Here is a 23,171-nt window from a genome sequence, read left to right as displayed (position 1 = left end):
TGAACCACGACAGTGGTCCATGCACAAGCCCAGAATCTCTGGCAAATGCAGTTAAAGCTACAAACCAATTCTTTTGCATAGAAGGCTACGTTAAGAAGCATCAGCATGTTTTTGCTGCTGGCTAAAACCATACAGTTTCTGTAACTAAGCTGATACACTAAAATCGTTAAGTCATGATAAATTTTAATAGTGAGTTTAGGATGAATGCCTCTTCCACTTCACTGTGCTGATAACCACCTGTATATATCCTGGGAGAAGCATTAATCACAGTTCTGAAACTCTCTAACCAGAAGGTACTTTTGTCCAATTCCTGGCCACTACCCTTGTGTAACACCTAATTAAACTGTGGAACGCCTTACCATGGGCATTGCTGTGGCTGCTAGAATTTACAAAGGCTCATGCACCAAAAATCCAAACACACTGCCACCAGCTCAGAATATCTGTGAGCCACCAGTTACTACAGGCTGGGAGAGTGTCCTTGGGAAGTAACACAACATACTTCCCCATCCCTGTACTCATCCTTATGAGTGTTACTGGCTACTGTCCGAGATATCATGTACTCTGGATGTTTGTTTGGTCTAATCCAGAATGGCCATTCTTCCAACAAGAATACTTGCTAACAGATGTTTCTGTCCTAATCTTCAAAATGATAGCCAAGGTTCAGATTACATTCTCCTTTCGCTTCTTATTAATTGAAGGTTACAGAACAAAAATGTCTTGATACGAGCAATGTCTCAGCAGAGAACAAACCAGTGTGAGTCCCTTTCCTTTGAGGAAAGAATTAAAAAAAATATAAAGCTGGTTAATATAAAGCATAAACTCGCATTTATGCCCAGTCTTTTCACCCAAGTTCATACACATCTAACCGAGTATTTTTGGCATCTTCCTGGTTTTAATACAATTATTTAGCAGGCATAATGAGTTTGTAGGCTCACAGTTGACATTTCTGGAACTTATTTCAAGCATTGAAGCACTTATGTCAAAACTCATGTTTCCTAGCAAGCCTAACAGATAATCATATAACTTACATTTTCCTGGTCAGAAGGCAGTGGTGGCTCCTCTAAAAGCAGCCTCTGCTCGGACCTGTCCTCTTCAAAGGCTGCTTCTGCTGCTGCAGTGCCAGACATGTGTCCTTTTCTGAGCCGTAGACCTGGCTCTGGAGAACCAGCATTATCGAGTTCCGTTAGTTCATTCATGAGATGCTGGGAGCCTTCTCAAATATTCTCTTTCCTCTTGGTTCAGTTTGACTGTTTATGTACTGGCTCTGAAAGACAAACAGTCTGTATAACTGAACTGAAGTTTAAAAGAAGAGTGTAAGAATTGGCTGAAAGAAAAGCAAGCTTTTAAAAACTCCCAAACACCTAGGATATCTGCTTTTGTATGTGCACAAACTCACACGGAATCAGTGATACATACTTCTAAACTGCTGGACAGTACATTCCTATCTTGTGATCAATAATACTTTCATAAGCTAACACAAGTTAAACACAACTTAGATAACAGAAAGTGAGCTCCACAAAACAGCAAAAAAAAAAAGAAATCACAAAAGCACAGTGATGTTTTTGTAAATTATTTTTATTTTTACAAGCTTGTGAACACTTGGCTGCTGATACCATGTAAAAATTAACTACTTATAACAGGCATGTTGTAACTATAAACTTCTTGTGGGTATGAAGCTCATATACAAGCTCAACCATGTGGGTTAAGTTTCAACAAAACTAGAACACTAAGTACTAGTACAGCTGCTCAGATAATAGCAAGCAAGCGGAGCTCAAGCAGCAACCAACTTCAGACAGACTGCAATGAGAGTAATAGTACACACAGTGATTATGTTTCTGTTGCTTAAATGAACACGTTCAAAATTGCTGGTAGAAATGGGTCTACACTTACTTGGATAAGGAATTAGACCAGACAGATTTAAACACCATTCATTCCATCACAGCAATCAGAAACTGATAAAAAACCATAGCCTATGCTTTCTACTCAGAAAACTATATTTTATGCTTACGACATTAAGGATGTGGGGTGAATTTAACTCAAGATTCTAAAGTTTAATTAAATTTGCAGAAAATTACCTTATTACCTGTTAACCTGAGCCCTCATCCAACAATATTATTGGTTACCTACTCATTTTGTAGACCACTATGGGGCGGTCACCTTGCTAATCAGCTGAGAGATACCTGTTTGACACTGGTAGCCTTGGGAGGCACAACAGCCAGAGCATTCTGCAGTCAGAGTGCCAGAAACTATTAGAATGAATTAGCATTCAGCTGAGGCTTCAGAATCATTCTGAATGAGAACCTATTCACTTTGTCCTGATCACTTCATGTCTTATTACTGTAGCATCTAAGCACTTGCATGTGACTAACACGTAACATTAAGATAACCCATCTAACAAGTTTTAACTTGCCAGGGAGCATGATTAGATTGGAATTTTAGTGCCAAATGAAAGATGTTGAACCTTGTCATAATGTAGGAAAGCAAATTAAAAAAATATAAGATGGGGGATTGATATTGGCAGTCTAGCAATAAAATGTCCCCTCAAAAAAGCCAACAAATAACGTTCCTTTCAGGGACTAATCTCATTTACATATAACTGTGAGATGATTCTCAGCTCTGACAAATGTGCTAAACTTAATTTTGCTGCAGCAGTTTGTAAGATTATATCCCCTCAGCTGCCTGGCAATCCCCATAGGAGAGAGCTGCTAATGAGCAGGTAACAGACTTTGCAGAACAAATGATACCTCAGCTGTCCGAGTTCAGTATGGCACACTGCTTTAATCACCCAAGAAGGTAAGTTTACAATATGACAGCCAAACAGATGGTATGCACACCTTCCTGCTAACTTCACTACAGGGTCAGTAACCTCCATCTGGGAAGTAACATCTAAAATGGCCACAGCTGTTTACTTGATAAACGCAAGTGCCACAGGACTACCACCCCATGAGAATCAAGCCAAGGTTTAACAACATTACACAGGAAGCCAAATGAAGAAGTTGAGCAAGTAGATTTTAGGACCAAGAACAAATATTTAGAAAGCCACAGAACAACTGAAATCTTGACTGTTTTTGCCATATTTCAAGCAGCCAATTCTATTTTTATGTGAGAAGCACGAAGACATCATCTCAGTGCCATTTGGCAAAACTGATCTAGGGAGGAAAGAAAACTATGCAATAAGAACTGCAGTTTGAAATGGAGCTGAATGTTTAATTTAAAAGGCAACTTCTAAGAGTCTAATTTCAATACACTACATTGTACCAATCTGAAGCTATGGCTGATATAAAAAGATGCACGTAATCAGAGTAGCTGTTTGTAAACAAGTTACACACCCCTATCTGCTATTCCACACAACGTTTCCAACAGGTAGTTAGTTGAAACAGCAATAGTTAGTTTCACAGATTGCTCATTTTGCATTAGACATTTAACCAGCAAGATTTACTAGTTTTTCTTTCTACCAGCTTTACGCAATAGAATTGCCATTGTGTGCTGCATTATCTGCTATATTGCCTAACAGAATGTCCTTACATTACCTCTATGACACAGCAGGAGCCAATGTAACAACCAACACAACAGGCTTAACCACATTTAGCCAAGATACTTGTGAAAAGTTCTTCTAATACAAGAGTGCCAAGAGACAGGCACTAAAATCAGGCCTTGAAGATTCACTTCACCATACTCACTGCCAAGCAATCACTAAGGTTAAAAATAAAAGATGCATTTCACCTCCAGTGAGTGAGATAGATGTGCATCCAGCAGTAGCTGAACTCTACAGCTCTGCAGAAATAGAAGTTGTCATTTCTTGAAATCATAGTGGAATTGCTCAATGAACTAAGATGTTTTCACATTGTCCTTCATGAAGGATCCTTTTAGGCCTAAATATGCTTGCCCTTAGTGAGCATGTAAAGGTAAGCAAGCCAAAACATAGTCCAGAAGCCTCACTACTGGATTTTAGTCCTTTTAAAAAAATGTAAAAATGTACCACAAAAGCCAAAGACATGCCTGACTGCAACATGGAGTTGCCAACAGAAAACTGCTATAGGATGACCTTTTCCTAAGAGAATAGGGAGCCACAATGGTTGAAATGCAGCAAACAAGTGTTCTGTCTCTAAGACTAGGCAGCTTATGAAAACAAAAACTAGAAAATGGAAAGCTACAGACACTTGAGGTCTTGGAAGACATTGTTTTGTGTTTCGCTGAGATTATAAATGTCACATATAAGTCATTTAACTTTTTTTGTAGCATGCAACATACTAAAAGCTTTCATTAAGACTAGATTTCATTTAAAGAGGAAGCTGGCATGTACAACTGAAAATCTACTTACTGATTTCATATATACTAAGCATAATATCAGCATCTAGATCAATCAGCAAGTTCCTGCCATGTTTTAAATCAGCTGGGAAAAGCTTCTACAGAGTTCGGTTTGTTTGTTTCTTAAATACAAAAACCATCTAAAGGCTAAGTCAGCTTTTAGAAAGGAGTTGCCAATTTAATGCTATCATAGTTCTAAACATAGCCTATAAATACAAAATGTAGCACTCCATTAGTTGACTTAATAGGCTGTTGCCACCACAGAACCTGTAACAGCCTAAGCAGTTATCACCCCCAGGTGCTCACTCCATCCCAGTTCAGAAGTCAACCCCACAGTGAGGAGAGTGAGTACCAGTTTCAGGCTGTAGACAGTCACTTGTAACCTTTCTGAAAAGAGAATCAGAAGGCAGTACTACTTCAGCACTTCACCGCAATTGTGCAACATCAGAAGAGTCAGCATCTACAAGCATATTTAGGACACTGCTTCACTCCTCAAGATGACAAAGAAAGAGTAGTCACACAAACTTAAGCACCACAAGATGATGCTACTATTCCTTGTATGATCTTCCTGGTTATTCCCCAGGATAAGTGATACAACCCTTCTAACCTCCCAGAATTTACCTGACACAAGGGCTAGTTTTCTATCTAAGCCACATGGCAGCAAAAGAAAGAAACCACACTAATGGTGGTGTTTGCAGTTAAATTTAAGAAATCTGTTGTTCCCTTTTTAGGATAAAACAGAGTCCTGGACAGTCAAACTACCTCCACTACCCTTAAGGAAAGCAATCTCTCCAGCATTCAACTCTTCTCAGAATATTCCTCTTTTAAGCAGCACAAGAAAGAATACAGTACCTCTGAAGGGATCTATCTGTAGCTGGTATTTGGAAGAAGAATGAAAACTGTATCCCCTTCCATTACCCTCTCACTTACTCAACAGCCTTTTTGATAGAAACTTTCCTGGTCACTAAGGCAATGGCATCCACTGTATGCTCCTTCCTTTCTAATCCTCTTTAAAGCACCCATTAAACTAGCACAAGCGATGTCTATACATTGGACAAATTTTCATAAGATAGCTCATTCTCCTAAGAAAGCTTAGTTATCAAAAGAACAAAAAGTCATCATGACAATTTCAGGCTACATCATTTCTCAGAACATTCATTAATATTTAACAAAGGGTTTGACTGTTTGAAAATTAAGAGATACTATCTCAATCTATAAACTTGCCTTGTGTCCATATATCATCACAGCTACAACCGCATCACTAGCTAGTTAGCTATATCCATGCCAGCAGAACATCAAAGCTAACTGAACAGTAAACTACTTATGCTGAGTAACTTTACCAAATCCAAAGTTGTTTAGACTAGGCATTAGTAACAAACCAGGCAAAACTCCATTTCAAGAACTGCTAGCACAGGTGCAAAGCGCAACATGAGCTACCCATGACCAGACTGTGGTAAGAACACACCTTACATGGGGTGACGGAAGAGAACTTCTTGCCTATAAAATACTTAATTCTGGCTATCTCATCTGAAATAAGGTATGCTAAACAAAAACGTAGCTTTCTTGGCACATTGTATTTCTAGTTCTGTCTCCTGGTATGGAGGTTGGGTCAAAGATAGTCCCTCCCCACCAACAGTATTCAGTAACATCACACAAAACCTTAAATTATTCTCAGGTGACACTGGCATCATCCTATCACCCATCTGGTTCCCTTACTCCCTAGCATCAGTACTGCTGCTCAATTTTGTTCATCATCAGTGAGCTGTTGGCAAGGTGTTGGGTTTCATGCTTTGGGGCTTGGGGGAGCAGTCATCTTTGACTTTCTGCCTATGTGACAGCTGGTCCATTTACCAAGGAAATCAGGCAAGCACCAGCACTGTTACAAGGCAGGCGTATACAGTTTGGGTAAGGAAAAGAGGAAGAAGTCAGACAGCAAACACTATGTCACATGAGTTAAGACTGCTGTTGCATGTAACCCATAAATGTAGCCTAGCTGGGTCACTTATTAACTACATGGGGTACCCACTGCTTGGCTGCTTTTTTCATTATGCATAGAGCAAAGCAGAAGAGATAAGAAATCCATACATTTTAAGTAGGTTTTATATTTTTTAAGTAGGCGTGAGAGTTGTTCCTACATTAGAAGGCCAGAGCTAAAAAGTTAACAGTAGTATTGAAAGATCTGATAGTATAACTTTAAATAAGGAATTTTTATACTCACACACACCGAGTCCTTCAGTAATTGAGCTGTCTTTTTCAATTAAAGAGTTAAACACCCACAGCAATATTCCAAATATTCTCCAAAACCAGTGTCAAAAACAAAGCAAACAAGGGCATGTATGAAGGGGGGGGAAATCACTAAAAACCTTGCTTTCTCAAAGTACCCTAAAGGAAAAGTATGAATTGGGCTGTAAAAATTCTTTGGAGGTCATCTTTAACAATGAGGAACAATGAGGAAGCAATCCAGCACCTCTTCTCTTAGATGTAATTTCCCTAGATAAAGAGACATCTACAAAACAAAGATTAGGCTCCCGCAGAGGGTCAGTGGCCAAGAAGCTGTCTTTGCAACTTGTAAACTGTCACTGAACACTTCAGCCTAAGCTATATCACAGCAGGCTGCAGAGTCAAACAATCAAGCACGTTCTGATACATCTGGATCCAAAGAAAGGGAACAAGCCAGCAGCCTGCCTACATTAACGTAATGCTTCCATTTCAGAGGATCCCATTGCATTGTTACAACATTTGTCCAATTTGTACTGCAAATTGGACCCCAGTTTTGTAACTGGATTAAGTTTTACATCAGAGGTTGGCCCACCCCCAGCACACAACGCCCAGTTGTTACAGACTGGATGACTGCTGTAAAACAGTGTTACACTTCAATAAACAAAACCAAGAGAATTGTCTCAAAAGCAGTAAAAAGAGGAACAGAAGTTCAAGTTCTTTTCACACCACATTCCATAAGAATCCACAGCCCAGACCTGGAAAGCTTGCTTTTGATTCATTTTCATTAAATGGCTTAGTTTCTCCAAATGAGAAACGTTCCATCGTTGTGCCCATTTATGATTTTATTTCTATGGCATGTTACTAACTCATACCAACTTACTCCATGGTTGCCGACAACAAAAAGATGCACTTGTTTTTTGTTAGTAACACTTCGGATCACAGACTGTCTAAAACTGAAAGACTGAAGTGAGACGTTACTTTCCCCTTCAGTGAAAACTTACACATCCTTTTAACTACTGCCTCAAGGACATCCACTTCACAGAACTGCTGGGTAAAGATGAAGAAACCAAAGTCTCTGGAGCAGACACTAAAATCCAGAGTTAGACTACTAAACTGAAGTTGTATCCATTTAACTCCTCTACACAGAGGATATTATTGCATGAGAACATAAATGGCACCAAAATCAACAGCAGCAATGAAGAAAGCAAACATTCCTCTACCCTGGCAGGTGCAACACTCTCTTCTGAGGAAGCATAAGTTTGAACCTTCCTAGAAACTGAACTGAGATATTTTACAACTCAAGAAAATGCTTCAAGGACTGGAGCAGCAGTACAAAACAATGCTACCACCCTGCTTTTAAAATCAAAGAGGAATACGCACATTTCAGGCTGCAAACTTAAAGCAGGAAAGCACTAACACAATTGCCTTCAGTGCTTCTTATTGGCTTGCTTGGACATCTCTTCATTTAGGCACCATCACTGCGCAGATTCAAGGGCTGGTTGGCACCAAGACAGGGCAGCCCCACTTGTCCCTGGGTGGGCTTCAAACAGTCCCACTTCTCATGGCTCAATTCACTATCAGAGACAACGTGACAGAAAGGGCATGACCACACATCTAAAAATTTTGATTCTCTCTGTATTTTATGGGCAGTATTTTCCTAACCTATTAAGGACTGACAGTTATTTCTTGGCTCAAGCTTTAATTGTCACATACCATGGCCTTTATTATGACATGTTGACTGGCTGATTATTACCTAGCATAGCAAACCAAAAACCTCACCAAGATTACCGATTTTAATACAGCGGTTGGGATCTCAGAAGCTTGACTGCAGAAAGCTGACCATCACACTCTTTCCAGTTTTTGGAAGTATCTGCTCTTTAGTTTTGCTGATAAGCTTTACTCATGAGGCTGTGAGCTTGCTCATCAGTGTTTTATTTTGTGGCTGAAAGATTTGGTCTATAAAATGTTTGCATTCCTGTATATGTAAAAAATAAGGACAAAGAAAACTTACTCCTTATGCTCAACAACAGCATTTCTTCAGTTGAAAACAGCATATATTCCTCTCCTCACAAACCATAATGTTGTTTTGCCACAAGTCAGACAGCTCTAAAAATCTGCTATTTTTCTGTAGCAAAAGTATTATAAGAACATTGTAGGAATAACATTGACACCCACAGCATCATGTCAGTCTAAGATCCAAAAAGCAGTGCAACATCTTTTTCAGATTCTTTCTTACCCAAAACTTAAGCAGGAGAGGCAGATCTACTGTAACTAGACTGCACCCAACCCATGTCAGCCAGAAAGAGATTTAGTCAAATGGCTGAAGCTCTAGATAAGACCAGGTGAAGCTACGTATTAACTACATATCTTCACTTCCTTAACGCAATAGCCAGAGAATAATTTGTTTTCCAAGACATAATCATTGAGAGTTAAGAAATAAGCTGAAGTGAACTTTTAGTCTCCTCTACCATTTAATGCTACTCTTTCAGATAAAGATTTCTTTCCTGGTAATATTGTTTGAAATAATCTCAAATTCTGAGAAAAGACCAAAAACACTCATATCAGAATACATCACTGATGTAAGTTTATCTTTTACTTCTACTGTACTGTAACTAATGAGGTATGGGAAAACACTCATGGCCTACTTGTGATACTCTGATGTTACTGCTAAAGTTTGAAGAGCCAAACTTATTACCCATCTACATGCAAGCCCTTTAAGTAGGGCTTTATTAGCTACATACAGGACCTAAACCAAGACATGTGCAAAGATTTTTTGCTGGTTTTTGCTTGAACATCTTGGCATAACACTTTCTGCTGGTATAACTGTGTTCCCTGCGGAGGTTTTTGCTAGTATAGCTGCAGCCTGCAGTCTAATCAGTAGCTATGCTAGTGTAAATTTTAAGTTTGAAACAGTTTAAGACCATAAACATGCTACAAGTTAATTTTCATGTAACCAGGAATTTTGGGAATATACATATTAGGTATTTTCCATGACTTAATATCACTTATTGACTTATTCAGATGGCCACTGTGAGGGAGGGAAGAATCTTTGTCTCTTCCAACCCCAAACCCTAAAAAAAATGCTGTAAATAAGCTGTGGCAATAACAAGTCCTTCACATCTACATACTTTCAGTGAAAAATATACTGTCCTTGCTTTGAAGCATGTAATTCCAATCCACCCAGAGCTACACTGCTTGTTTGGTTAGATGAGGTAGTGGCTGTAACACTGGATGAATAACAACACCATTAAAGGAAAACAAAGATTATTTTGTTATGTCAAACTATTTGGATAACTCACAACAGAAGAGATATTGACAACAGGAGACTAAGCAAAAAAGTCTTCAAAGGAAACAGACAATATTTACAATATTTATAAAAATCATAGAATAACAGGGTTGGAAAGGACCTTAAGACCATCCAGTTCCAACCCCCTGCCACGAGCAGGGTCACCTCACACTAGACGATGTTGCCCAAGGCTCTGTCCAGCCTGGCCTTGAATACTGCCAGAGATGGAGCATTTACCACTTCCTTGGGCAACCCATTCCAGTGCCTCACCACCCTCACAGTAAAGAACTGCTTCCTTATATCTAACCTGAACTTACAATACAGGAATAAAACCATAATCTCACATAAAGCAGAAAAAGTTGGAGTTAGACATCCAGGTCACCTTTATCATAGACAGAACACAGTATTTACCATAATTATAAAATTCATAAAAGAAAACACAAGACTATTGTGTGAAGCACTTGCACTAAGTACAATGGCTACATATGACAACAAAGCACTGCTGGCTACCTTCAGACCTATACAGGTCACCACAAGGCACAAGACGGCAGAAAAGAGAGGACGCCTCCAGGATCCTTTACACAGCTCTGCTCAGGAACCTGGAATCACAAGGAGGTTTGCAACACCCAGAAACATGCAAGGGAAGCTTCCTCTTTGCCCATAAACAAAAATGCGACAACATGGATGGAGTCCTTCATTCCTTCTCCCATTTTGTATTTAGTCATGTTAGTCTTTAAAACATTACAGGAAAATTACAGTATAATAGCAATATCTTAAACAGTTCCAGGGAAAGCAACTAAGTGGGCAGTCTGAACTTGTAACACATTCCTTCTCCAGAGGGAATTCTTCATGCCAGGGTGACCTGGACAATGATGTTTCGTATCAAAGGGTCTTTCATATGTGTATGTATGAATACGTAAACACAGAGAAACAGTGAGCTAAGCAGTCACTGCACGTTCTGTTTGCAGGAAGGAGTTGTAGACATTACAGAAGACACTCAATTTCTTTAAGGAACCCTAAGAACAGGAAGGAAATATGGGCAAGTTGATAAGTATCCACACTCTAAAGAGAAAGAAGGGTAGGGGGTAGGAATTTGGTTTGATTTCCTGAACAAGGGCCCAGACAGAGGAACATTAGCTGAGAGCAAAAACTGGGTCAGCAAACTATTTGTCCTAGTTCTCAAATACTCTTACCCTAGCCCAACAGCATCTGTAAGGGCTGTGAATACAAGTTTTTACTATTCAGATAAATTATTTTGTAAAAAAGAAAAGATACCTTACGCTGAAACAACACCTACTGTCAATGGAGTTAGCAAATAAGGGATCTCCTTCTAGTGTCTTTTCTCTGTAAGAAAAACATGCTAGCGTAATTTTGATGCACAGACTAACTAGGATGTCCGTCACTGTGACTTGAGAGGCAACATCTCTTCAGATTCATCTCATGTGCACAGTCTGACAGCTATCATCAGTACTGAAAAAACACAGGCCAAGCTTCTTGGTTGAGACTGAGTGCTACATATAGGAGCTCAACCACTAATCTGTATGCCAAAGATGTACTTGGAAACCTAGCTGAGAACCCTATACAAGGGTCAGATACAAACAGAGCATAAACAGTGCCTTATCCACTTGTAATATCCCCAGGTATACTATTATGAAAGGTTCTTCCAGTACTGGCAGCACAGTTGTGACATGCATGAAAAAAAGCAGACACTGACAGATTTGGAAGTCCTAACAAATTAATAATCAGTGTAGCAAATTTATTATGTTAGAAAAAAGTGAAGGAGAGGAGAAGTCCTGAAGGACAACTGACCTGTCCAGATAACCAGGCAAGTCCTGACCTATTAGGCAAGCAAGCAGCTGTAGCTAAGGAAACGAGTACAAAGTGACAAATGCCTTGCATTTATGAAATACAAAGTCTGGTATCTATTTTTACCATGTTAGTAGTACCAGCTAGTTAATAGTTCACAAGTTTTACATCACATTATACATATTTGCTAAATTGAGAAATTATTTGCTTTGCAATAGCACAAACAAGTTTTATTTATAACCAGAGCTGACCACTCAAGATTGCAATAAGATTTCAACAGAGCACAGGGTCTCCCAATCTTTGCGTCTGCAGCACCATACAAAACAGGAAAAGTGAAAATACCAAGCACTGCCTGTCAACCAAGGTAAGGCCACAGAATCAGCAGATAGCAACACAAAATACAAACACAAAAATAAGTTGTGACACAGGAAACTGTTAAAGCTTGGAACTTCTTGCCACAGGATGAGGATTCATACGGAAACTGGACAAATGCACAGGATAAATCCAACAAGGGGTGTTAAGCACACAAAGCCACCTCTAGCTCTATAAGCTCCTAAATACCAATGCATGTCTGTCATATATTGCTTGCATACTTATGCTTAGAAGCTGTCTTCTTCCTTAGGGGATGGGCATCCTTACCAAAATCTTAGTCCTCTCTGAGGAAGGACACCAAGAAGCCTAATGAATGAAAACAAAACAGGAAAGAAGTCAAATGACTATGAGACAAAATTAAAAACCCGACAGAAGAAAGGATGAGGGCTGAAATATAAAAGTTCCCAGAGACACCAGGCAAAGCACTCTAACAACCCAAATAACTCCCCAAAGGCAGTCAAGAAGCCAGCAGACACTATTCAGAGATGCTCTGGGCAGCGATCCACATAAAACGACAAAGGAACAGAAAAACTCTGCAACTTCCAGAATCTCATTTGCCAGGTTTCTTCCTTCTCCCCTGAACAGCCAGCTTGGCTAGGACCGGTGGGTGGTCCTGCAACTTGGCCAGGCTTCAGGCTCAAAGGGTATAAATAGAAAAGTTAGGGACAAAGCACACTCAAAGCCTCAGTAAGATGTGCTATGGGTTTGGGTTGCAGTTCACTTCATGTATGACTAGCCACATGATAGAGATCCTGATGTGTATCTGCCAAATGTGCCAGGTTGCAGCACAAGTCTCACACTACCCATCAACTTATCCCCAGTGAAACACAAAACCTGTTGAGCGCTAGCTAGCTCAGAGCTTCCTGGTCCCTCTGCTTCAGGCAGGAGGTCTTGTCACTTTGCAAATGGGTGAGAAACAAAGGGCAAGAAAACAAAGCAAATGGAGCACAACAACATAAAGATGTTTCATAGCTTGGAGGCATTCTGGGTGGATATTATTCAGCATACTTGGACTGCATGCAAGAGGGTGGTCAGAGAGTCTCATGGGGAAGAAGCTTAAGCAGCAGCTCCACAACAAATACAGGATCCTGAGCCAGAGATTTCTAGTTTGACCCAGCCTGGTTTATGTTACAGATATTCTGGAATTCCAAATTTCAATGGAATGACTCGCCTGTTTCCAGAGACTCAAGAAAAATCAAAACACTCAGTGTGTCCCGGTTTTGATTCTTACATACAGATCAGGTAAGATCTGTTAACCACTATGATTTTGCTTTGTTCCACGAATAAACTGTCACACAGCAATCTGATGTCATTGATTTCCACAGCCAAAGTCAGAACACTAAGAGAAAAGGCTTAAGAAAAAAAGAAAACGTACGCCACCCCTCCAAAACAAACACAACAAACCTACCAGACACACTACCACAGTCTCCCTCCTGAAGGGGAAAAGAGTAATTCAAGTCCTGCCTCTGACTGGTTTGTACTCTCATGCAGGTTTGTACTCACCTGAACTATCAATTCCAATCTGGAAACCAAGCCTGTTTCATTGTCACTTCATTTCAGAAACATACAAGTTTCTTGTTAGCCTCAGTCCTGAGAAATACAACTTAAAACAACAAACCAAATAGATCTAGCATGTTCCCTGTGGAGTAACACACAGCACTTACCTTCACCACTAAAATACATTTCCCCAAAACACCCAGTATTGCTAGTCTCCAATTCGTTACTGCTCTCTGACAAACAGCTGTGCCACCTACAAGGAAGCACAGATCTCCTACATCAAGCTTGTTATGGACTTTTGATATTTGTATTCAAGCACGGGAAGGTTGAAGTCCAACATTCATACAAGGATGTGAAATCAACATCCAGGTTAGTTTAAAACTAGGTAATACATTTATGCAGATAGGGGTGGGGAGTTAGGAATCCTTGGAGTACTATACAGCAGCTATTAAACATTTAAAGTGGATGACAAAATGCACGCATTCCATTTAAATTAGAATCCTTTGATTTTTTTTAGGCTCACTCACCAAGATAACTACAATTTAACTAAAACTCCACATAGTTACAGCTAAGTTGTATAAAGATGCATCAGCACAAAACCAAGGAAAACAGGGAAATTTTTAACCATCTCAGCTACATAATTCTCCATAAAATATTCAATGTAACTCCAGGTACCATATTTTATTCAAACTCTCTGCCAAACAAATCTCTGCTTCTGTACTTCTTAAAACTGATTTATTACTGCCAAATACATTAATCCGCATGTTAATCTGCCTCAGGTCACTTAAAGTTAGTCAGAAAGGACTTTTGTCAAACCATATACAATGTTGCTTTTGGTCCTCCTGGGAGTTTGAAATCAGAGCCTGGGAGAGATCCTCTACAACATAAATATTACAGCATGAAAACAGCAAGGAATGCAGAAGCCTTTTCCTGTAATCCATTTCCATTTTCTCTGCTTCACTTCATGGCATGTTGTTAAAGCCTAAAAGTTTCACTACATGAAGGCAGAGTTTATCTTGGTATCTTGTGTCACTGGAGTTGTAAAGCATAGAGCACTCACATGCCAGCTTCAAACTGACATTCACTGTACTCCTGCAGAGGGGGAAAGGTTGGCAAAGTTATACAACCTACTTCACCCATACTGCAAGTAGTACACAAGACTGAAAAACAGGCTCCAACATTACAAGTATTAGATTATATACAATAAGTGCTGGTAACATTTCTATACAAAGTCATATACCAAACAGTTTAAAGCCTTCCAATTGTACGTCTTTCTTAATCAGTATTTTCAACAGAAAGCAGAACTGGTTTTCACAAACAGACCACATGCCTCCTAATATAACCAATTCTTTAGACAACTTACCAAATGACCCAAGATTTTCAGCACAATAGAATCAGAAGTTCAAAGATGAATAAGGACAGTTGGACAATCACTGAAGAGAAGCAAGTTTGGCATACACATCTTGCAAGTTTGTTAGCAACTGGATCACCTTGAGCACAATATGCTGATACAGGTCTATTACCTGTCACATCCCCTGAAGCAGCAGTCTCCAATGCAAGCAGCAGTAATGCATACATTCTACACCTTTCCTTTTTATGTCTGCCTAGTGATTAATTTTAAGTGCCAGTAATTCTCATATACTCCATCATTAGCATGACTAAATGTCACTCTACAATAGGAATTATGCAGCTATGCTTTGGTTAACCCCAAATACCACCACTGTTACCTGTGACTTTGAATGCTGTAACAAACAATATCCTTACAGACTGTTCATTGATTACAAAGACATTACTTAGAATATCACCCAATTCAGGAGTCCCTTTGGCTTGAAATGAGAAAGTGTTCAAATATTCTGCTCCCTCAGAACAGGATCTCCAGGAAGCGAGCACCGAGTTTTAAGGGAGTTGTAAGCTCCAAAGCCTCTCAAACGGTAGTAAGATTTCAGGTGGTACTACAAGAACTATTGTATATATTACACTGCTAAAAGGACAGAAATGTGGAACAATACCTTTTCAAGGATGACCTTAGACTGGACAAAACATTCATGTAAGTCTCGCAGGCAGATAAGCCCTCAGGCACTAACATAAATAATGAACTACTGAAACAGAGCCAAAACATGAGTTTTCAGAGGAAAACAGTCATGGGTTCTGTGATCATGCTTTGTTTTTCACAATGACTTTATTGTGATGTGTACCAAGGGGGTATTTGAACTGGCTGACTGATACAGAAAGAGTCAGCTGGAAAGGGCTTACATGGAAAAATTAAAAACTAATGTCCTTCTGAGAAGATCTAGTATCACTTTTTCAATAGCATTTTAAGGCTCTGCTGCTCAAAACCCAAAGCGGACCTAGGTTACTGGCAGTCATGCAGAGCTGAACTGCTATGTCATAGAATGGTTTCAGTTGGAAGAGACCTTAAAAACCTTAGATCCAAATCACTGCCATGTGCAGGGACACCTTCCACTAGACCAGGTTGCTCAAAGCCCCGTCCAACCTGGGCTTGAACACTGCCAGCAATGAGGCAGCCACAGCTTCTCTGGGAAATCTGTGCCAGTGCCCCACTACCCTCACAGTGAAGAATTTTTTCCTAATGTCTAATCTAAATTTGCCCTCTGTCAGTTTAAAGTCATTCCACCTTGTGCTATTACTACCTGCCCTTGTAAAAAGTGCCTCTCCAGATTTCTTGTTGGAGTATTTGAGATTTTTCAGTATCTCCCTTTCCCTACACTGACCCATACACTGGAGTCCTTCCAAATCAGTTGACATAACTGGCATTTTCAACAGCATCATGTGCTAATTAGACGTTTTGGACAGAAACATTTATGCAAGTGCTGTGAAACTTGGTCAGCCTCTCTCACTCTCTTATCAAGGACCAGCTTAACCTGAAATTCTGAAATTGCCTTCACAGAAGAAAACAGGAAATAACCTACTTTTAGCCTCCAGAGGATCAAGGACAAATTACAAGTGTTTTACAGATACAGTAGCTAAAACCAATACACATCTTCTCAATTATTTTAGCATCAAGTCAGCTCCTATTAAATCTAGCACTGGGTTTTTGTAATCCAGAAGGTTTTAATGTTTTATTACTGATCTTCCTTCTCTACAGTCTTAGCTGAGATAAGAATACCAGAACACCTATGAAAAATCCTAATACGAAGAACGGGAAGCTTTGACAAATTACAGTGTGTTTCTGGAAGGTGATCTAAAAAGCCAGAAGGAGGAAAACAAACAAACAAGCCCACCAAAAACTACTCCTTTATATCATTCACAGATGTGAAATTAATAATTCATAATTATCAGGTGGTCAGAATTTTTTTGCTCCTCTTCTATGTCAAAAACGCATTTGAAAATTGCCCCTTAAGAAATATCTTAAAAATCAAGTCTCAGCTACCTAGCAACTTCCTTCACTGCATTAATGAAGCTTGTAAAAAGGATTTTTATAATACATCCATTATTGAACTATTTCTGAATTGCTGCAGAATTCATATGGCTGCCAAACTCATTAAAAAGTCACAAAATAGGAAGTCAAAGAGCAGTCACACTTAACTATGGATGTTATGACCACCAGGACACAAGCCTTTTTTTCAGTATCCCCCTCTTAGTCTGGACTATACAAAGGTCAGAAAAACACTAAGTAAAGCTTCTGTTGACTTTGTCCTGCTTTTATCAACTCTAAGGACACCCACCTCAGAAAATAATCCATTTTGTTCCCTACTGAAGGTATAGAAGGCAGAAAGCCAACAGTTGGCACTTTGTCACGTAACTACTTTAATAAATTATGAATAGGCTCTTCCTTTTCTTTCTACAGTCATGTTCTGTTAAAACAAAATATTATTGGCCCAAAAGATTAATACTGAGAACAGCAGAACATTTCTGTTATCAGCCTTGTAATGCTATATGCTGTTCTAGGGAATACAGAGACATAAGTAACTGCTTAAACTAAAGCAATTTGCAAAGCACACTGTTCTTCACAAGCAAATTGATTGTATCCTCCCATAAGGCTAGACTAACAGTTTTCACCACCACTAACTTGTCTCTACAGCACTAGTATTTGTCTAAGTAATACAAGCCCACAAATCCCACCAGCCATAGAGATCAAGACATAAAAGATTAGGAAGGAAAACAGAAAAAGTACATCCTTCAGTCTACACCAGGGAATGACAAGCACTAAATCTCAGAAGCAGTCCGCTAGGACATGCTGTGCAGCATTCCCCATAACAGAAACATACCTAAACTGCCAGCTGAGAGAAGCTGAAATGCATGTTCAGTGGCTCTTCATCTCAAGTCCTACTAGCCATCCACTTCCTTGTTTCAAATGCTAAACTCCCTTTCCCTGCAGGTAAAGGCTTACCAATACTCTCAGAACTGACCATATAGATAGTCTCAGCTATACTTACCTTTGCAGCACTGCATGGCTTTTTAAAACAGCTCCCACTGCAAGACTGGGAGACACAGATATATCTAGAACAAGCAGGAGTTAAAGACTAGCTAAGGGAACCAGAGGCAGTATTTGCTCTCAGAAGGCACCTTTTGCTGCTCAATTCAATTATCCCATTTTCATCAGAAGCTCTGCATTTTACAAAAACTCAGAAACATGCAGACGCTTGTGGGCTTGAAGTCTCCCTCAGGGTAACAGGTTCCAAAACCTAGTATCACCCACCAAGTATTTTGCACAAGGAATGAAAAGAACACAAGTGCCTTTATTAAAGTGTGCAGAATTATATGAAGAAAACATGCCTGTTTGTTCAGATATCCATAAAACCTTATTTACAAAAACAAATTTATGACAACATTTTGAGAAAATCTTACCAGTCAAGCAATAAACATCCATCAGTAAGGAGTTAAAACAGGAACCTCACCAGACAGCTGTCATTAAAACATATAAAAATCCACTAGGAGTTCCTATCAACAAAATGACCCTTACCTAAAAGGTGTAGAACTGCTTAACACACTCAGTGACCTCCTAATGAAAACTGTAGCATGTAAATTGTCATCCTCTAGGCCTAAACACATCAGCACAACTGACTTTGGCTTCAAGCAAGGAATGTCAATCTCTGCAATCCTCTAAGAAGATGCAACCAAACAGGTTGGGGAAAAGAGCATTTAATTTGCTTAAGAGGAGAAGAAGGAAAATTGAATGGATATGAAAAATGGCTTTAGCACACTTATCAAAGTCAGCCTTAGCCACACCTTATCTTGAATGTATGCAAACAACCATAGCTATATTTAGAAAAACAACAATTCATGTTGGCAAAGACAGCTATACATTTACATGATGTATTCAAATGTAAGCAATGTTCTAATGACAGGATTTCTACATTTAGTATAAGCTTGGTTTTCAGCATTAGATGAAGAAACATGAATGCTAACAATTTTGAGAGAAAATACAGCCAGAAAGAGGAGAATAAGAGAATGGGGAAAAAAAAAATAAAAAAAAATGGAAAAAGCCTTTCCTGCAGCAGGTCTTAACATAAGAGTGCAATGTACTTTGATCTGCTGGCAGAACACTGCAATACCCATTTTAAGTATTTGGACTTGACTTTCAGCCCCTTCTGCAAGTAAATGGCATACTCTCCTGCTTACTGCTGTCTAAAGGTACCTTAGAGCCAATGATTACAGCTCTGCCTGTTCCAACACTTTCTTCCTGTAAATAGTGCCTGACTATTTTCTGTTCTCACAAGGGCTTAATTAGTCCTGTTCACAGAGAGCTGCAGCAGCTGGCACATCCCAGCAGACTCCACTGCATTTTCACAGCTACTGAAATCCATCTGAACCACACTGCAAATTTTTCTACACGGACAATTACAAGTTCTGTAAACGTTTTATTTACCTATACTTTTGAAGACACCTTTCTGCAAGTAATTTAACCACAAGGCAGGCCTGAGAAGTCCCAGAACATTCACTGACACATAGACACAGAAGGCTGAAGAACGTTGCTGCGTGGCCAGAAAAAAGTCTCTCTCCTCCACTAACAAAGCAGCAGAGAGATATGTAACTCTAGAATACAAGAGTAATCATGGCTACATGCAACAACAAATACAACTGCCATCTTATTTTACACCCATCAGCCCTACAACATATTTCATCTGCTCAGGAGACCATTAACCTACAAATAACCCAAATGAAACCTGAACAGTAATTTTCTTCCTACCTTGGCCATATCATAATTCAAACAGATGCCACTTAACAAAAACCAGTGAAGGATAAAGATATTTCCATGAGGTTCTGAAAATTCCAAAGAAATTATAATTGAAAATTATGCTAAATCAGAAGGCAAACTGGAATTAGGCATACAACGTTTCCTCTTCAAAATTCTGAACACCTTAATTTTACAGACACCTCCTTGCTTCAAGTTCTTTGCTACTTCTCAAATCAAGCCGCAGCATAAACTGCGGCACCTCCTTTCCTGAGAGAGGCTGGCTCCTTATCACCACACCAGCTGCCACATTGTAACATGGTGAACAGTCTTCTGTATATAAAAAATTGCTACTGTGTCCTGAAAGGAAACCTTGAGGTTCATCTTCACATTGGACAAAGATTTTATTTTTATGTCAAACTGTTGAGACAGACTTTCCAGAAAACATTTGTAATCACTGGGCAAATTAAACTCCAGCTCAGTTTTACAGTTACCTGATAATAAAAGTCTGAATCTCTCACTCTGCCAAAAAGACGGCACCAGGACATTCTTTTCAATGCACTGCAACAGGAGCTATGTAAAAACAATTCACCTCGTGCTTCTTCTTAGTTTACATACTGATATGCAGCACCCTATTTCAGAAATAAAATGTTCCGGTAGTAGCAGCATATTCAAATAAACAAGTTAAAAAAGTTTTCAAAAATCTGTCATCTGAAGAAGCCTAACTAGTACCTTGTTTGCCTCCATATTCTTAATTTTTGATATTGAACTTGTCTTGACAAAGAAATTGCTTTAAAAAGCAGAGGCAGACAGTCACCATGTTAAGCACAATGAACTGAAATACAGTGTCTTGTAAAAAAGATAAAGGCATTTAAAATAAGTTTTGTCAGAAAATGATAAATTTAGTCTTCTCCTTAAACACTGTCCCAAATACTTTTTCATATTCAATCTTGTGCAACATCTTTTCAAATGCACTAATACCGTCTGCCAGAAAATTCACAGAATGACTCAGACATAGACACTTTCAAATCATAAATACTCTAAACTGCTATCTCCATTTCAGAACTACTTCCACTTAAGCATTTGAATTGCTGATGGCATAATAATCCAACGACCTCCTGAAGCTTCCTTATCAAGATTTTCCTCATGCACAGACAGCATCTCCACTGACGAAAGCAAGCCTTGTTTCTTTGCACAGTGTGTTGGACAGCACGGTTACACAAACAGAAACCCGTAACACTTCCAAAATGTTGAGAGCCTAATATTTGAGCATGTTTTGTACATGAATGCTTGACACAGCTCCTTGAACATGCAACTGAAGACATAAGATAACAGCAGAGACCCAAGCATTAAAGTCACTGGCATTACATGCCCTGCCAATTCCCATTAATTCTCATTCATGACAAATCAACAGAAAACTCTCACCTAGAGCTTTGCAAACTCCAGGTTTTTAATCCTGTATCTGGGAATCGGGCTTCAAGTCCAAATCTCACCCACATTGCCAAACCACCACTCACTAGTTACTTGAGCAAACCAGTAGTAATGCCACCAGTTCAATAGCACTGATACAATCCCATCTGTGCAGAGACTGGGGTGGGAGAGAGGTAAGGGAGAGCCCTTTGTTTATATACAATTTAAGCTCCTATATTCATCACATTTCATTTTTATGTTTGAGAAGATATATCTAATAGATAAGAAAATTCCTTCAAGGAATTTTCACCATGAAAAGCTTTGTTAAAGTATGCCAGAAATGCACTCCTGTCCTTCACACCAGATTAGTTTTTTGTATCTGATTTATACTCAGAAAGCATAATTTTGAAAACCTGGATTGAACTGGGATGCAGCTTTTAACTCCACCATCACCAATTCCAATTCAGTTCTTCACATGAGCAACTATTCTCCATGGTTTTTACCACAAAGCTGCCAACAACCTTATCCACAGGCCTGCTCAGCCATATTCAGTTGTCAGTTTAGGCAAGCAAATCATTTCCATATTTGACCAACTAATCTTACACTTCCAACATAACAAATGAACTTATTTCAGGTTTCCTACTATATGAAGACTGTGAGTGTGTGTTAGGATTAAGTGTCACAGTACAGATGAAGCTTACACATAATAAGTTATCCCTATTGCATAAGAGCCACAGCATAAAATCTTCATAGCTGGAACTAGCTAATACCCCTACAGGAAAACAAACCCAGAACACAAGCACTTCCTTTTCTGTATAAACAATATTAGCTCATAGCTGAAGATAACAAGGGAAACAGGCTGTGTCTTATGACCATGCTGTGCCCATAATTCCATGACACAACATCTACTTGTGTCAATCATAACGATATTTCCTGCTGTTACAGCAGCTAATCATCAAATCTGAAGTAGTGTCAAAGTTCTGTAGAAAGCAAGCACTTCGCAGCTGAAATACTACAGAAAGGCCTCTGAAAGCCAAGAGACTGAATATTGAGAGAGAGGACTGTCAGCTCTTCCCTGGCTTCCACAACAGATCCGTGAAGGCCAGAGCTGGGAACGAACCAGGAATTTAATACTCCCTGACACAAGGGAGCGAAAACAAGAGTTTGTATTACACATGAAGACCTCAACTCTTGAAAACCAGGTTATGCCCAGAAGGGTTTGCCCAGAGGACCTGGCCAATTTTATAAGACCTGGCCCATTTAAAAAAAATACGCAACACAGTTGTGATACACCAGACAATTCAACTGCCTGAAGAACTTCAGTGCTGCACTAAGAACAAAATGTACCGTTAAATAAGGAGTAATAGCAAAAAGCTTTTCTGCTATGTAACAGGTGCACACGCTAGTTTATGTACACAAAGTGACAAAGCCTGTATTTCAAAAAAGTTGTAATTTAATATTAATGGTTTTCTTAAACAAATGTCACACACATATCTACTAAAGCCACTAAATCAACTGACTTGTATGGCTACGACAAAAAGAAGCCAACACTGCCTGAAAAGCTCAGCAAGAACAGCTGTCATATCTTCTTTGTCTTCTACTCGATTACCATATGTTTCAACACCGTTGTTGCTCATCCTAAGCAAAGGAGAGATTAACACCCCACTCTCTCAGTGAAAAAAAAAAACAACAAACAAATAGAACACCACTAAAAACAACACACACAAAAATAAACTTCTTAAAAAGTTTATTTAACTGTCACTTGGGAATATCCGAGTTTATGGTTACGCTGGTGCTGAATATTTATATTATCCATTGTTGATAACACTGTCTGTTTATGTGTATGTATCCATAAACACTAAACGCACAGGGAGCACTCTGCAGGGGCAATGTAAAGCTCCTTTACTGGGCAAGAGAAGTTCTTATTTTTATGGCATCTGTGTAACGAGATTTTTAGGAGTAGCAGCAGCCTTCCCTGTTCTAACAAGCAATAAGTGTACAGAAGGCTACGAACAAGGCCCACTTACAGCGCTCTTGACCCACTTAGGGTGCTTCGCCCGCCCAAAGCCTCCTCCAGCAGAGCACTTCCAAGCGCTACTTCGTGCCCCTAAGCAAACACCCTGACCGCAAGCCTGG

At 39.3% G+C, this 23,171-nt stretch overlaps 1 protein-coding gene across 4 annotated transcripts in view; it reads right to left on the bottom strand.

The window, feature by feature from the left end:
- Window positions 1–23,171, bottom strand: part of ADIPOR2 (adiponectin receptor 2) — a 44,732-nt gene that overhangs the window by 21,176 nt on the left and 385 nt on the right. For 2 of the 4 annotated variants that reach the window (XM_062616709.1, XM_062616713.1), the window contains exons 1-2: window positions 17,719–17,834; window positions 1,029–1,264 (exon numbers count right to left, since the gene is read on the bottom strand). In XM_062616709.1, the coding sequence (XP_062472693.1) occupies window positions 1,029–1,196 (168 nt within the window). In that variant the 5' untranslated portion in view covers window positions 1,197–1,264; window positions 17,719–17,834. The other 2 variants (XM_062616712.1, XM_062616710.1) reach the window with 2 other exon arrangements.

Source organism: Pezoporus occidentalis, unplaced genomic scaffold (genome assembly GCF_034315485.1).
Source record: "Pezoporus occidentalis ecotype Australia unplaced genomic scaffold, CSIRO_AGI_Poc_V1 ctg19, whole genome shotgun sequence".
Taxonomy (NCBI): domain Eukaryota; kingdom Metazoa; phylum Chordata; class Aves; order Psittaciformes; family Psittacidae; genus Pezoporus; species Pezoporus occidentalis.
This window is presented reverse-complemented; position numbering and strand designations above follow the sequence as displayed.